A 16,348-nucleotide genomic window follows, 5' to 3' on the forward strand; every position below is an offset into this window, starting at 1 on the left:
TCTGTTAAATGTGAAGCCCTTTGAGGAACCTGAACCTGAACCTTTACACAAATCAAATTCCTTAAGGAAGATTTTTATATTGCATTTTTTTATTGTTCTAAAAATCAGTTTTCAATTTTAAAACAATAATAGTTCTTATGGGACCTATTTCCTCGGGAGAAAGTCCTTCATATGAAAGCTTTTCCCCACTGTGTGATCATCCAGAGTAACGGGAATTCTAATTCTGAAGAGGCACGTTGCTATTGAATTTTTTGAAAAAAAATTTTTCAATGCGGTAATCACCACAAAATAAATCCCATTCACTTCCATCGCACTGGAACAAATCTCAGAGGCAGCTCTAACAAAGAAATGGAAGGAGTGTCTGTCTGTATGTGTGTTGAGATCTACGGGACATATTTATTAGCTGCGTTATTTATGAAAGCTGCAAGCAGCAACACCGGAGGCCCGTTCCAAACAGGCAACGTTTTGAATGGGAACTGCACTAGTATCTCAAAACCTGGACAAAGCAAACCAAAACTGTCTGAAGTTTGAATTTAATACCACTACAAGTACCGGAAGTGAGAAAAATCTTTTGTTACATCTTACATAAACTCTAACTATCTTTAAATCTTCTTGTTTCTGTTTTTCCAGCATATTTCATGCTTAATAAAGCTGAGTATTTAGAGCACTGATGTTAATCCAAACCATGTGTAAGTAAGAGAAGCAAACACACAAACCAGAAGGACAAATAATTGTAAATTTAAGGTTAAAATAGATTAAATGTATATAAACCCATCGCTGTTTTATGTATTTACATAGTCCTGGTTATATCAATATAATTAGTCTCTTAATTATTAATGTTCCAGGTGGAGTTTTCCAAACAGTGTGAAGTGTCTAGCTTGTTAAAGGGTGTTTTTAAGTGGGGTTGTTTGAGGTACTTATATATAGTCAGTGTATTACCTACAGCACGCCTCCAGTTTGGAGAAACAGACAGGAGTTACCGACACCATAGCAAAGCAATAAAGTGCTGTGGGCAGAAATTGCAGAAAAACTTATTTTAGCCACCTAAAAGAAAGGCTCACCTAAAAAAATGTATATCTGTTTAAAGCTGCAGTGGGTAGAAATGGAGCAAATATGATTTAAAAAAGTTATTTTTATAAAACGGTCACTATATCCTGACAGTAGTGCATGAGAAAGGTGATCTGAAAAAAATCATGTTCCTCTGTGTCCTCCAGTGCTCCTAACGGCATGTGCAAGATTTCACAGACCGGAGGAAAACAACCAATCAGAGCTGAGCTGGAGCCTGTCGTCTCTGAACAGCTGTCAGTCACTCACGAACTCCGATCAAACGGTCAAACTAGGCAGCGCTGATCAAATACGAATCAATATTGTGTTACTGTGATGATTATTTCCTGCCTCAAATGTTTTCAGAAACATCTTGTAGTGTACTGTTTAACTGTAAAATAAGAAAGTTTGTGACCCGGCAGCCATGTTGAGATCAGTCGAGGAAATACCAAGCACCGCCCACAAGCCGGAGCATAGCCAATAGGAACGCTCTCTCTCTCTCAATGACCTGTGATTGGTCAAAGTCTCCCGTCACTGGCTAGATTTTTTAAAGCCTGAAAACAGAGCCATGAGGAGGTGCGGAAGTCTTGTTTTCTCTCAGAACACTTGAATTACAATATGCTGAAAGGTTATTATGGAATTTTTGCCCAATGATGCCAAAAATATACTGCCTACCCCCCACCCCAAGTGTACGCTATGTTTAGAATATTTTCCAACGACGAACTGAACTGAAACGTATCTATACTGTTTTAGTCATCTGAGCTGCTGGCTTTGGAGAGAGCATAGATAATTCCCCGTTGGAAAGGGCTGTCCTGAAAATATTCTAAATATAGCCTACACTTGAACTGATATTGATTTTTTTAAGTGAGCCATTCTTTTCAGTTGTTAAAACACTTTTTTTGCCATCCCCATCCACAACCCTGTATTAATTTGCTCCGGTGTTGGTACTCCTGTCTGTTTTCTCCAAACTGGAGGCGTGCTGACTGTCATCTACTGTAGGTAATACACTGACTATGGATAAGTACTTCATACAACCCCACTTCAAAACATGCCAACTATCCCTTTAACAAAGCTCCAGCTGTTCGATGTCACAGATTTTTGCTTTTATGGGTTTTGAATAATCTTTCAGCTTGTTTCCTTCCCTTTTTTTGATTCACTGCATGTATAGTTTTGTTTGATCTCTGCGCCAATGTACACAGACTTGATACATGGGGAAATAAATGGAAATATTTATTCTTGAGGAGGCGGTGTCATGCTTTACATTAAAGATTAGAAACAGTGAGAAACTGCATCTTGATTTGTGAGCTCCTATAAAAAGGCCAAAGGAAGAAAAACACTCCTCTGCAGCCTCTTTAAGACAAGAGCCATGTCAGATTTGTCTCAACTTCTTCTAGCTGGCCTGCACGGCGGTGTTGTAATACTAAAGTTCATCGCACAGACTCTCAACTCAACTTGGAACCAGTTTCCATGAGCTGTGCAACCTGGACTTTGTAACGACAACACCCACTGGAATACACACGCTGCAGTTATTTATTTTTGTGATTGGACTAAATTTAATTTGTGATGGTTGTGAAGGAAATTATTTAAAATAGTTCCTGCTATTAACAGTCGGTAGCCTAATGCTGTTCCTCTGTACTGGGGCCAGCAATAAACGGCCGACTTACAAGACCTCCTTTATGTAACGCACAATTCATACCAGATTGATAGAGAATTCCTCTCAGTCTGGGTATTAGAAAGCCTTTGTTCTGCCGTCTTTGATGTGTTTTATGTAAACTGCAACAGACAACTGGTTTGTCTGCGAGGTCGCGTTCTCCTATAACAATATGTGATTCCAGGAAGGCTTCGTTACGTCGTCCAGATGGATGGAAACAAATGCACCAGGCAGACTGCAAGGTGGATGGTCTTTAAGACTCCTCTGTGCTCATGACTTCAGCTTTTACTTCACTTCCTTGGTGTGATTAGATTTCCTACGAATTTAGCGAAAGGCACTCAAGGATAGGTTGTGAAACACCAGAGAAAAGCTGGAGCCGTGTGATGTGAGATCATGTTTGGTTTGGATGTTGCATTTCTGGTCCTTCAGCCAGAGTGGGCGAGGATTTCTTGTGTTGGCTCAGCATTTTTATCTGTTCAAAATGTACCTTAAAGGGAGATTTGTCAAGTATTTAATACTCTTTTCAACATGGGAGGGGGCAAATATGCTGCTTTATGCAAATATATGTATATATTTATTATTGGAAATCAATTAACAACACAAAACGATGACAAATATTGTTCAGAAACCCTCTCAGGTACTGCATTTAACATAAAAATCTGCTCAAATCATAGCAATGCAAACTGAAGCCCAACAGATAACAACAGCTGTCAGTGTGTCAGTGTGTTGACTTGACTATGATTTGCCCCAAACTGCATGTGATTATCATAAAGTGGACTTTCTGTAAAGGGGAGACTAGTGGGTAGCCATAGAACCAATTTTCACTCACATATCTTGAGGTCAGAGGTCAAGGGACCCCTTTAAAAATGGCCATGCCAGTTTTTCCTCGCCAAAATGTATCGTAAGTTTGGAGCATTATTTAACCTCCTTTGCTTCAAGCTAGCATGACATGGTTGGGACCGATGGATTCCTTAGGTTTCTAGTTTTATATGACATCAGTATCATCACTCAAGCTTTAAAACTGAGCCCTCTACTAAGGTTGATTGCGTTAATTGTTAAAGAAATGAGTGGTGTTAAAAGGAATTTGCGTTAAGGCATTATTAATTTTGACAGCCCTATTTTAAACAGTTGGTGACAATGTTACTCTGGTCTAGTTGTATTGACAAGATTGACTAAAGACTGATTGTCCAACAATAAGATATCCCCTCCTCTTTCTACTGATCTTCATCAAACGCTGCCTTTCTCCTCTCTCAGAAAATATTTTTCAAAGGAATGACTAACCACACTCGTCACAGTAAAGAATCATTCTATGACAGACATGACCGACAAATCACATATCTAAAATCTCCCCAAAACAAACCACCACTGAGTCATGTCTTTTGAAGGACATTCTGAGCTTTCTTTGTGCCTTCATGTATCACTATGTGCTTTCCATATGCTTAAATATCAAACAATCTTTGTCAAATTTTGAAATCAAGACAATCCAATTAATTTCAAATATTTGTTAGGTATCAGTTACACATCAAAATGCTATTCAGATGTATTGTGGGTGACATGAAGATATTAGGCATCAGACCTCCATGTCTGTCGCATCTGGACAGCGTGCCCCGGCGCTGAGTCACACTGCAGCCCAACAGAAGGGTCTCTATAATGATCGGCCTCATGGTAAAAAAAACACTTTGTGGTATTGGAGATGAGGGGAGTACAGTATATCGGTTTCATCTCCAGATAATGGCGTAATTGTTTCTTTTCTTCTTATGGTTAGTCACTTCCTTAATGATCTTTTTTTCCCTCTTTTTCTGGGGTGTCACGTGGCCTTCTGGGCTACATATGGGACGACATTAAACATACCATTCATGGAGGCACCCGGGTGGATCAGCCAATTAGGATGTGGGTGATAATCCTGAGAGGAATGAGGTTGAAGGAAAACACAGTGGGTGAGGTTTAAAGTTGGTGGTGTTTCAGCTTCTCTGGGCCCCGCAGACCGAGGCCTCCTACTGTGTGTGTGAGTCGTCCATACCTAATGTCTACACTTTAATAGGCTACTCTATCAAAAAGTAAGCACATCTACAAGCTAAGTATACATTTCTGTAGGCCTATAAGGCAAGGATACTTAATTATACTTTTCTTAAGTATATCTCAATCAAAACATTAAGTACATGTAGGCCTATAAGCCAAGTAAACTTTGACTTTTCTGTATACTTGTAAGTATAAACCAAGTATACTTAGACTTTTCGGTACACTTGTCAGTATAAGCTAAGTAAACTTTGACTTTTCTGTATACTTGTCAGTATGAGCCAAGTACACTTATGTATACTTTTGTTAAGTATATCTCTTATAAGTATATAAAAAGTAAACTGAAAGTATACTCTCTTATTTTAAGTTTAAAACAAGTATACTAATAGCACACTTGAATAAACTTCCTTGTTGGTAAGGGTAGTCTGTTGTGTTTCTCCTGAGTTTGAAAACAGAATCACATTGAAGGAATTTGGACCATAGCAGTTATTATTGTGCGGAGGGAAGGCCCCCATGTCCGTGCAAACATCAGCGTGAAGATGGATGGTGTTGGGACTCATAACCTCGCCAATATTAGCACATGAAAGGTAGAGAGACTGCAGGAGGGCTATTTTAACCGCTCATAGGGGCCCCTCTATTAGCCTCCCATTCACTCTCAAACAGACACACACATGCCGCTGTTATTACACACTGCATGTTGGTCACTTCCAACATCCGTCGGTCGCAGCGACTAACTCTTCTGAGACAATCAGCTGAGTCATTTTGTCATAATTGTGATTAATGTTGTGGCGGGTCACTGGCGGTGTTAAGGCAATTAACAAAACGCAGCGCCGCCCCTTTACACAATCAACAAGTCATTTACAAATCTTTACTTGGGGAGTGAGAGTGTGCACTCATGGAAATGTGCTACGGGTCATCTGATACAAGACCAGCTATGACTCCGCTAATGTCTCCCTTGGGGAGTGTGATTTTGGTGCATACGATGCCCCAGGGCAGCGGCCTGGTCTGGAACACGGGGGGGTAAATAACAACAGTAGGGGGGGAGCTGTGGTTGAGAGAGAGCAGGAGCTGTGGATACACATTTCCCCAAATCAAACACACATCAACCATCTTTTGTCATCTTTGTTTTGTTGTCTGTCTCTGCATAGTACTGTTTCAGACTCTAAAACTGGCTGCCAAGGAATTTAAGAAAACCCCTTCAACCGGAAAACCCAAAGATCAATGCCACATGACAGCCAAGTGTCTGCCCCGCAGTAGCCGACCCTCTGCTCCGAGCTAATTGTTGAGGGGGTGAAACGAAAAGTTTTCCATTGGGAGATCAAATGTCCAAAATGCTTCAGAAACAGAAAAATTAAAGTCCAAGAGTTCAGCAGAACAACACACACACATCATTTCATAAATATGTTTCTCTACAGCGAAGGAAGTCGGTATCGTCCAAAAGATGTGCGAACCGGAGTGCATTTTTCACGGAGCGAATCTAATCAGATTTTCAGTGGACCACAAAGCGCTGAAGAACTCCAGATCTGCGTGCGCCCACATCTTCATCCTCATGCCAGTTCAAACAATTCACAAGTTTCAGATCATAGCTGCTCAGTAAGTGGCCTGATAGTCAAACCGCAGTGTCGAGGAAGAGCCTGCGTTCCGACCACCTAAAACGCTCCGCGGGGCAATTTTCATGATCCCTTGACATTGCGGGTGGTGACAAACTACAAGGGCCTTTAAATTGCTGTGTTCGGCTGCCAGCATGGCTGGAGGTACTGAGCTAAAGCAAAGTTAATGGTCTTGGAGTAGAGTTAGGAAGTGACATCACACATGTATACATATACATACACACTGCACACACACACACACACACACAAACAGACATTCAAATTGACTTTGGGTTAACTTTATCACCTTGTACGTTTATATTAAGAAACTGATCTGACCGGGAAAAGAGATGTCCACTGGGACCTTCTTGAAGTGGCTTTATTTGACCCCTGTTACCTTCTCAAGCACACACATACACACACACACACTATACTTTCATATTTTCATGTGCAGCTTTCATGATGAATAACCACTAAGTGGAGTTTCATTGGCCGCACATCTGTGAGCCCTTACGGCTAAAGATGGAGGGAGCATGTACTGTAAGTTAAATGAGCACATGCTAGTGCCTTATTTCTGTGTCATTCTTCGCATTACACATGACAAATCTTTATTCATCTGTCAAGGTGTCAGTTTTCTCCTGACATGGCGGTTGAACTCTAAACCCCGACCGAGTTTTGAAGGCAATGCTGAATATGAATTTCATATGTCTTCTCCTGTGTCGTACATTCCTCGGCCCTATGATTAAGTCTGTACAGCTCATACCAAGGTGCTGATAGAGGAGCCTTCTGGTTTTATTTCAGATTGTTTCACAATTTTTATAAAACACAGACTTTAATTCACTTTTAAACTGAAAGTATGCTCTTTTTAGGGGATTTTCTTATTCTCCAAAGTGGCCGTGAGTCACAGCTGCTTGGATCTATGTGCTTCTCTGTAAGGTGATGAATATGTGAAACACGTTGGGGGTGAACAGATCTGCAGTGTGTTTATTCAGGCTCGGTGCCCAGCGAGCCTCAAGTACCAACATGACACTGAGGAAGATCACTCATGTAAATCTGCCAATAATTCATTTAATCATATTGTTCTGTTACACTTCAGTGAACTTGACGTGCAGAAACATTAATGTTTCAACACCTCATTTGCTTTCCTCAGCCTCTTGTTTAATAGAGGACTTTGTTGAAACCTCTTCATATATTAAATCAGCTGTTTTGTTTCTCAGACACAACACATTTTATACTCATGAGCCAATTTTAATGACATATTCAGACATTTCTTGCATTTTTTTCCCCTACATTTACAGGTAAATGCAATATGCACATAAAATATGTCTTTTTATTACACCTCAGGCTTCATGGCACCGGTTACACCGCCTGCATGGTTTAACTGGTGCTGGCAGTGATCCCAAGTACACAATGAGTTAAGAACTATTGCAAACAACTGCTGCTCATTAGAGGACATATCATATGTGTATGTTTTTGTGCTCAGTGATAATGGATATAATAAAAATACTGATGACATGCAAGCAATTCTAATTGAAATGTGAACAGATGTTTTAAAAATGGTTTACTCAAGAGTACAAATAGTTAACACTTCTGTCCTCTGTGTGATAAAATGTCACATGAGGCAAGCGGCCCAATCTTCACATTACTGGTGAGGAAAATACTTGTTGCTACCTGCAGATTCCTGCAGTGATATCAGCTTAACACAATCAGTTCATACAGTGATTGTATCTGATTAATTTCCACTCCAAATGGGCGCACCAGAGTGGTTAAATCAATGGCTTTATCTCACACTGCTGACTCTGCTTTTATCCCTCTTAAACCGGACTTCAAAGCTAATCAGTAAATGCATATAAATTGGCTGTGGACTGCCACTCACAGCCATTTATCTCTCCCCGATGTTTCAATCAGCGGCCCGCTCTCATCACATAAAACTACCGTGCTCTGCCTCACATGATGCCCCTAGAGGGAAGTTAAAAGTTCATCTCTTTTAACTCTAATGTTTTCCTAATGGTGCCTTGTTGAGTTAATAGTTAAATAACAGGCGGGATCATTGTCCTTGCCCTTCATTTGCCCTTGTGGGTAAAGCTAAACACATGTTCACACATCAAAGTCCTCAGATTTACCCTCCGACCCGCTGATACAGTCGGATTATAGCAGCTGTGTGTCGGCTCTGGAAAAGCTTGTTTTACACTAAATGTGAAGACTGTGTGTACGTGTGCATCAGTGGGTATAAGTGTGCGTATTTATAATGAAAAGCCTTGTAACATATGTAGGAAGGCACACATTAAAATAGCAAGCGTAACATTTAAAGATTTCCCGTTTTTTTCCCAGACCAACTGTGTGCAAGTTTTTCAATAAAACCTTGGCTGATTGAATTGTGAGAGTACAGTTCCTTCATTTATTTTAAATGTTTAGATTTAATATATGAATGCATAAAAGAGTACAAAAATAAAGCATTTGTATAATATTAATTTTACATGTGACGAGGAGATTTTAAATGATCTCCCCGGCTTTAACAAGTTAAATGCAGCTACACATTCAATGATCAATAAAGAACAGAATGGAAACAACATGATTAACATATAAAAGATAAAAAGACAGAATTTAATAATCAGACTTGGTGAGTAAATTTTGTCTTTAACACATGAATACATCAGATATAAAGTGCATTGCTATCTGCATGAGAGTTGTAGGTAGTCACATTTATGTATTTATTGTCAGTAACAGTACTACTACTTTCTCTACTGTGGCTCATTGTGTTTTAACTACTGATGTGGTTCAAATTGCAGTACACCCTTCTTTGAAATGGACTTTCAGTTTATTCCAGCTAACATGAGTTCATCTTTTTCTACACCAGGCAGCTAACTGTGATTAGCGAGCGTCACTATTTGTTCTCTTGTTAAGCGACGCAGCTTCATGGTTCCAGTAAATTTCGACGTACCGGCCGCTCAATTAAAACAGTTGCGGATCCAGATGTTCAGCTTTTCGCTGATAAAAAAAAAAAGCAGGCATGTTTGGTAACGCAGGGTCGCATAATCACAGCCACAGAGCGGCTCAGGAAATGCTTTAGCTCTTCTGGCATCCTAATTTGCATCACAAAAACAGCGTAATAGACATTTTTACTAGGATCTTTTATACATCTTATATTCAGTCTGGGGGTAGCTGGCATTCATTGAAATTCCACGGTGCCAATTAACTTGAAACATGAAATACGACTTGGCAGGCTCTGCTCGCTTTCAGAGGAGAAACTATACGTTGTTGTTCATTTTGTTCAATTTGAAATCAGAGACGATCAGGATAAGCAGATCCCATGTTTGGGATTAGATATAATAATGCTGTTTCAGCAGATGACAGGACTCTGCTACTTGCAAGGATGTTAACTAATGTTTGTTGTGGTTAAAATCCTCCCGCTGACCTACATCGCTCCCCCATCAAACACTTTGACCCCGGGGCCGACCCTTTTCCTTAAATGACAGAGAGGCCAGAAGGACGAGAAAAAATCTCCAAAAATAGCCCTTTACTGATGTCCATTAACAAAAAAAAGTATATACATTACAGTTAAAAAGACATACACTCACAGATATAATTGCACTTTGCACTAATAACGTCTACGATCTCTATAAATGGTGAGAGTGGTGATGGTGGTGATGGTGAGGACGGTGACGGGGCTGGTGGGTCGGTGTTCACGGTGAAGAGTTGTAGGTTCGTTCCATGCAAAAGGCCGCAGCGTGGCAGCCGGCCGGGATAAGTGCTGTTCAACATACCAGATGATCTCATATCAGATGTAACATAGCTGTCACGGTTTAAACCCTCAGTGATGGCTCAGGAGGATCTCTGCAGGAGTGTTTAGTTGCCCTGTTTGGATTTCTTCATCCTGGAAGGGAAAAGCAAGTTTGATTGTGAGTTTTATGGGAACAAATGAATGTAAAATCCTATTTGGCGCTGACTATTTACACAGTCTGTTGCTGAGTTCCAATTTTGTCTGAACCATCAAGAACTGATCATAAAGGATAACTCAACACAATATGTATCGTGTCCATTTGGACAAACTCTTGGCTGTGAATGTGTAACTCGTTAACACCGTATTGAAAATGAATGAGTTCAGCCGTGACTGGATGCCAAAATTCAGGATATATTCAGTCCCAGACAGAAACAGCTGCTTCAAGTTTACAGGACCAAAATGTGTTTGACTTGCAATCAAGAACTTTACATTCTAGCCTATTAAAGTTGAATTTATCGTGATTGACCAATCAGAATCACGTATTCAACAAAGCCGTGTAATAAAGCTGGTTAATCAGTCCCCTTTTAGCCCATAAGTCAGTTGGCCATTTTTGACTCCAAAGTCAATTACTTGTTGACAGCTTGAGTTTTTCTTTCCAAGAGGAGTTTTTTGTAAAATGTTGACTTCATTGCAGGGGACTGAATAAAGATTTAATTTTGCAGAACATTCATTTGCAGCGGTTGCAGAGTGATATACTGTACACATACACATATACCATTGCATAAATTATATATCAACAGACTAAACAATTGAACATGGGTGGGCAGTTTGATTATTATTATTGGAATAATACTTTGTAAATGCTGAGCCACATTTCAACTGATGAAGAAGGTAATCATGGTCTTATTTACCCGACTAAAGAGCAGCATAATGCATGACTTACAATCGCGTGCCTTTAGACACATTGTAAATAGGTTTGTCCCTCCTATGTATGTGTAATTGGAAACACATTAGGTCTGATCCATTGTAAATGGCCGCCGTCTGCGCTCTACATGGGCTGTTTTGTTATGCAGAGGACGGTTCACACCTCGACAACTCAAGGGCTCCACAATCATCCTTGAGACAGACAGTCTGACAGCGGGACCTTGGGCGGGTATTGAGTGTGTATGGTAGAGGCTGGAGCATCAGCATCCTCATTGGATCAGTTACTGCATTTAGTTTTCTTCACAGGAAATTCACTGTTTTGTATCCCCAAACTAGCGTTTGTTTCATCCAACCGCTACAGGGGGTGCTCAATTCTTAGAAATATATGACTGCACAGAGTTCAGGATGGCAACTTGATCCCTTCTATAAACTTTATGGTGCCAACGTTTTTCGGAAAAGTGACTCCTTCCTCTGAGCAGGAAGGAGATAGTTGATATTGGCGGCGACTTTCAGCCCTCTTAGTCTTAATCTTAGACAAACTTTAACATGAGTATAAGTCAATACTTTATTAAACCTGTGTCTTGCATAAACAGTGATGATCAGGGATGAACACACAACAGCCCTCTAGTAAGAACAGATTAAACATGGCTTTAAAGTTTATGTATCAAACCCACAGTGTGTGTGTGAAAGTGGAATCACTCTCTACTCCCACTCGGTCATGTACCTGCATGTTCGGGCACCAATAAAAATTGGGCAATAAAGAGTTGTCACCCTCACAATGGTGTATTGATAGATGTTCAAATGCGCATTTGTGCTTTTGCTTTCCTTACTTTAAATTTCTATAGAGTGGAAGTGATTTTACAGCGCTCCCAACGAGTTATCTGTTAAAGGTTGACAACTGAGAGCAGACGACAGAACTAAGTATTGCATTAAATACACACTCCATAACCAAAACCAGTCTGATTTCAATGTATTCTCATACAACAGTTCGTATGATCAATTACGAACGTTATTCCTAATTTTTCGTGTTTTCCTATGAATGTCCAGTGTCAATTTTCACCCCAATCTTTTCAAAATAAACTTCCGTCTTAGCAGGTGACTTCGTAAGGTTTAGGAAAAGATAGACTTGGTTAGGTTTAGGCAAGAAAACTACTTTGTTAGGTTTAGGAAAGATCGTAGTTAAGTTACGCCACACCGGAAGAGGTTACGCGACACTGTAAGTGGTGTAACATAAGTACGAAAGTTACGTGACAAAAACTACTCGGTTAGGTTTAGGAAAAGATCATGGTTTGGGTTCAAATAACTCCAGAAGTGGCGTAACTTAAGTATGGCAGTTAAATTACTTTTTGACCCATGATCCACCCTGACCTCTTCCATCTGTGGCGTTTGTCACTCTTTACACTTCCTCGTTCACAATTAAGTGGATTACATACAAATTGATTTTGTGGGATACATAAGAATTACAGTGCAGTCACTTTTCGTAGGTTTAGCTACGAACGGTGCATGAGAGCAGCCTGCTGATTTGTTTGTAACTTACCTGTTGAGGGCGTTCTTCAGGTACTGCTGCAGCCACCGGACCTCTGGGTTCACACACACCTCTTTGTTTGACTTCAGCTTGGCGCTGATCAGAAAAAGGAAAAGAGTTCAGTATTATGGCAATTATGCCCAAGATGAAAGGGTGAATTATGCAAAGCCTCAGGTGTCTTGACACATAACAGACTGAATTAACACTGCCATGTCAGTTTGACACACAGAGCTTTTTCACGGTGATGACACATCACTCTTTTTAGAACATGTGCATTCAGGCAGTTCTCAAAGATCTTATTCCTTAAGTTTGATATTTCACCCTCGATTGAACTACCTAATTAATCAAAATTTGAGTACATGGAGGTCAATCCTTCAACATGTGGCTACAGGCTACGTTCTAAATCCAGCATAACCCTGCGGTTATTTACAGAATGGGTCAAGACTGGATCATATGTCTCTATGTGGGAGATCATGCGTCCTTTGGCGCACACGTCCTAAAAAAATCTGTTTTTCCCTCTTCCAGACTTGCCAATTATATTCCCACCACATCTAACAGTTCCTGAAGCTTTTCCTGTCTATTGTTACCAACTGCATTGTGTTGCTCCACACTTTAATTTGTAAAGTCGTAACAATGATTGAGATCAGACTCAAAGGTTGCGAGTGCAGTACGAGGACGAACCGCTCCGTGACAAGCAAATACGAAGCAAAGCCCAATTACGAAACCCACAATTATTGCTTTCCTGTTGAAGACAAAACTGCATCCAATTTCCACCTCCCTTTCACGTTTGCTCATACTCAAATGGAGCACTTCCTGTGGATGCGTCAGTGGGCCTGTGTTTTAACGCTTTCAGAGCATGTGTGTGAAAGCGAGTGGCAGAGGGGCGTGTGTGTACACATGCATGCACAACTCTTTTCTCTGGCCTGTCACCACTCTGAGATTGATGGTGAGAAATTTCCAACAAGGAGTAAAACCTGTCTGACTTTTTTTAAGACCAGGGTGGAAAACATACAATTAGCATTAAAAGCAATACTCACATCACTTGGAAGGGGCAGTTGGGCGTGTGCATGAACCTGAGCTCTCGGATGTAGACTCGTGGGACGTTGTTGACTGTTGAACGGCAGTAGCATCTCTCCACCAGACTGATGGGCTTTGCTGAGAGAGAGAAGATGAGTATCGGTTACACATTTACAGTTTCAGAGAGAGCAATAAAACACAAGATTAGATTAAGGTAATGATCTCCTGTGGAAACTGGGAAACTGATAGATATATTTTGTTGAATATAAATGAGATGAAACATGATCAAAACAATCAAATAAGCTGAAAATGATACAAAAACAAATAAATCCACATATATAACATCCTCTTTGACAGATCTGAAGCATGCACAGAGCAAATCTACATAAATGTGTCTAAACATGCAAACAGCCCATCTATCCATTTATCTTTATGTTTTGCAGAGTCATATTGACATATATATTTAAGTATATTTTTTGCTTGGCCCATAGAACACACACACAGAGGAAGGAGACATTTATATCAGGACCCAAAAACACTAAGCTCTTTCAGTCATTCACAGGCTTGTATGTGTGGTCCTTTAAACTGCATGATGGATGTACTTACTTTCCATTACAACCTCAGCTTTCAGGAGATTTCCACGCTTGATAAATGTGGAAAAAATAAATAAGACTATGCTTGTTTTTTTTGTGAAAGCTGCATGACAAAAACAGGCTAACAGAGTTGGAAAAAAAAAATGCATGCAGGTTATTTAGTATCAGATTAGTATCAGCATTTAGAATGAATTAAAGACAGTAATTATAATGTTCTTGTCAGTATAAAGGAAACTGGTGTGGATGCACAAACAGATGGTGAGAAGCACCACTATTAAACTCTATGCTAATCATTTTTTACACATGATCTCAGGGTATTTCCATGATAAAAGGACGAAACACCTTCAAGTTGGCTGACTGATGTCGCCATGTAGACGAGCTGCAGCTTTGTCTTATAGTAGCCTCATTTGCTCGTAATTAAAAGAAAACAAAGCGCAGAACAAATACACACGTTGATGGTGATCCGACGGGGAATTTCTCCTTACTCCTATAGAGAGCCACATGTGCAGCCTGTTGGTGCTTTACGCACGGAGGAAAATGTTTGTTTTTCTCCCCACTCCAGAATAATCAGGCATTAAACTAAGATTTGCGCAATATAAATCTTTTTTTTTTATTAAAATGAAGAGGTTGATATTTAATTCAAGCAACAGTTGTACTTTAATTTTTTTATTTAATTGGAATTTAAATTAAATTGCAACTTATTTGGAAGATGTGCCACTAAAATTGACACTTTACCGCGAAAATTAACATAAACATAGAATAATAGTCTAATTGGAAAATCAAATATTTATATATTATATTACAAAAATTACAATTGTGGAATGGAAAGGCGCTTATTTCAACATTATTTCTCAATTTATGCACTTTTTAAATCTTATTTTCTAAAGAATAAACCCTTCATATGTTTCATCCTGGCAAATAATGATCAAACAACCTCTAATAACGTTGAATCATCACTTTATTTTACACTGACTGCTGCAAAAAAAAGAAGAAAAAGAAAAGTCCAAATAAACCTGAACAACACAGAAAACCAGCAATAAACCCTTTCCTACCTTGTGATGGAGGCGCATATATCACCACGGTGAGCGCAGCCACGAGTGCCAACAGCTTCATATCCATCCTGAGTTAATGCCACCGAGACCTGATCCTGATGCTGCTCAGAGTAAAGTCCAGAGGAGCTGTGACTGACGGGACTCTGCAGGAGAGTTAAATTACGCACCGCTGTCAAGCTGAACAGAAAAACACACAACACTTCCGGTCGAGGGTAGAAAAATAAAAACGATAACGGGCACGTGATTCGTTTTAACGACTATTTATCAAGTTATACAATGTGTCTAATTACAACCAAAGAAAAAAATATACGATTTGTATTTTTATTTTTTTTATACTTTATTTTTTCAAGGCTGTTTTCATATATGCAATCCACCTTTTGTAATTACAACAGTCTATAAACCAACTTTTAAGTAGATGAGCTTACAGACAAACCCATCAAGTACACTATAGAGAAAACAACCTCAACATTCAAAACCAAAACAAAACCAAGAAAAGAAATAACAATAATAATAATGACATAAAGAAACAGTAGAGTATTTTGTATTTTTAAAGCACGTTTTTCCGCACAAGGACTCTGTTTTCACAATGTTTGGGTTTTATGCTTTTATTTTGAAATTTGTTTCTTATTTCATTGGGGTGATCTCAGGTGAAATTGACAAATTACGCACAGCGCTCAATAGAGACGCGTCAAACCATCACCACCCCCAACACACACACACACACACACACACACACACACACACACACTCACACACACGCACACACACACACGCACACGCTTCTTCCTTTATCATGCATGTAACCTTTAACCTTTTTTAACATTTATAAAGTCACATTATGTCATGTTCTTTAGCAGTAGAGTGTGTTATGGAAGATATTTGGCATGCAGCAAATTTCTGAAAAAGTTCATTTATTTATTTATTAAAAGTTTATTTGCATCATCTAGCCTAATAAGAAACAGAATTTGCTCACCAGGCAAACACTGGACACATTTTCTTCTGCTCAACACAGTTGCTGAGGCTACGAAAAGAAAGAAAATGGAGATATTTCTTTTTTTTGTGCACGTGTTTGTTTTTAGTCATGGATTGTCTTCTCAGGGACTTCATTGGTCCAAATTAATTAAAAGCTAAAAAGTGTAACAGGAGAGGACTCATTTGAGCGTAAAGTGTTCTGTTACATTGGTTCCAATAAATAGACAAGAGGGATACAGAAACA

At 39.5% G+C, this 16,348-nt stretch overlaps 1 protein-coding gene across 1 annotated transcript; it reads right to left on the minus strand.

Annotated features, from left to right (window-relative positions):
* Positions 1-7,527: 7,527 nt before the first annotated feature.
* cxcl12a (chemokine (C-X-C motif) ligand 12a (stromal cell-derived factor 1)) lies at positions 7,528-15,284 on the minus strand. Its single transcript, XM_037783149.1, has 4 exons — positions 15,133-15,284; positions 13,508-13,625; positions 12,483-12,566; positions 7,528-10,174 (listed from the first exon to the last, which is right to left on the minus strand). The coding sequence occupies exons 1-4, from the start codon at positions 15,197-15,199 to the stop codon at positions 10,147-10,149; spliced, it is 297 nt and encodes a 98-aa protein (XP_037639077.1). The 5' UTR covers positions 15,200-15,284; the 3' UTR covers positions 7,528-10,146.
* Between the last annotated feature and the right edge of the window lie 1,064 nt (positions 15,285-16,348).

The sequence above is a fragment of the Sebastes umbrosus genome, chromosome 10 (genome assembly GCF_015220745.1).
Source record: "Sebastes umbrosus isolate fSebUmb1 chromosome 10, fSebUmb1.pri, whole genome shotgun sequence".
Classification (NCBI taxonomy): domain Eukaryota; kingdom Metazoa; phylum Chordata; class Actinopteri; order Perciformes; family Sebastidae; genus Sebastes; species Sebastes umbrosus.

Coding starts and splice junctions, on each gene's coding strand:
- cxcl12a (XM_037783149.1), bottom strand. CDS start 15,199: ATGGATATGAAGCTGTTGGCACTCGTGGCTGCGCTCACCGTGGTGATA. Junction 13,626..15,132: donor ATATGCGCCTCCATCACAAG/GTAGGAAAGGGT, acceptor TCTCTCTCTCAG/CAAAGCCCATCAGTCTGGTG. Junction 12,567..13,507: donor AACTGCCCCTTCCAAGTGAT/GTGAGTATTGCT, acceptor TTTTCTGATCAG/CGCCAAGCTGAAGTCAAACA.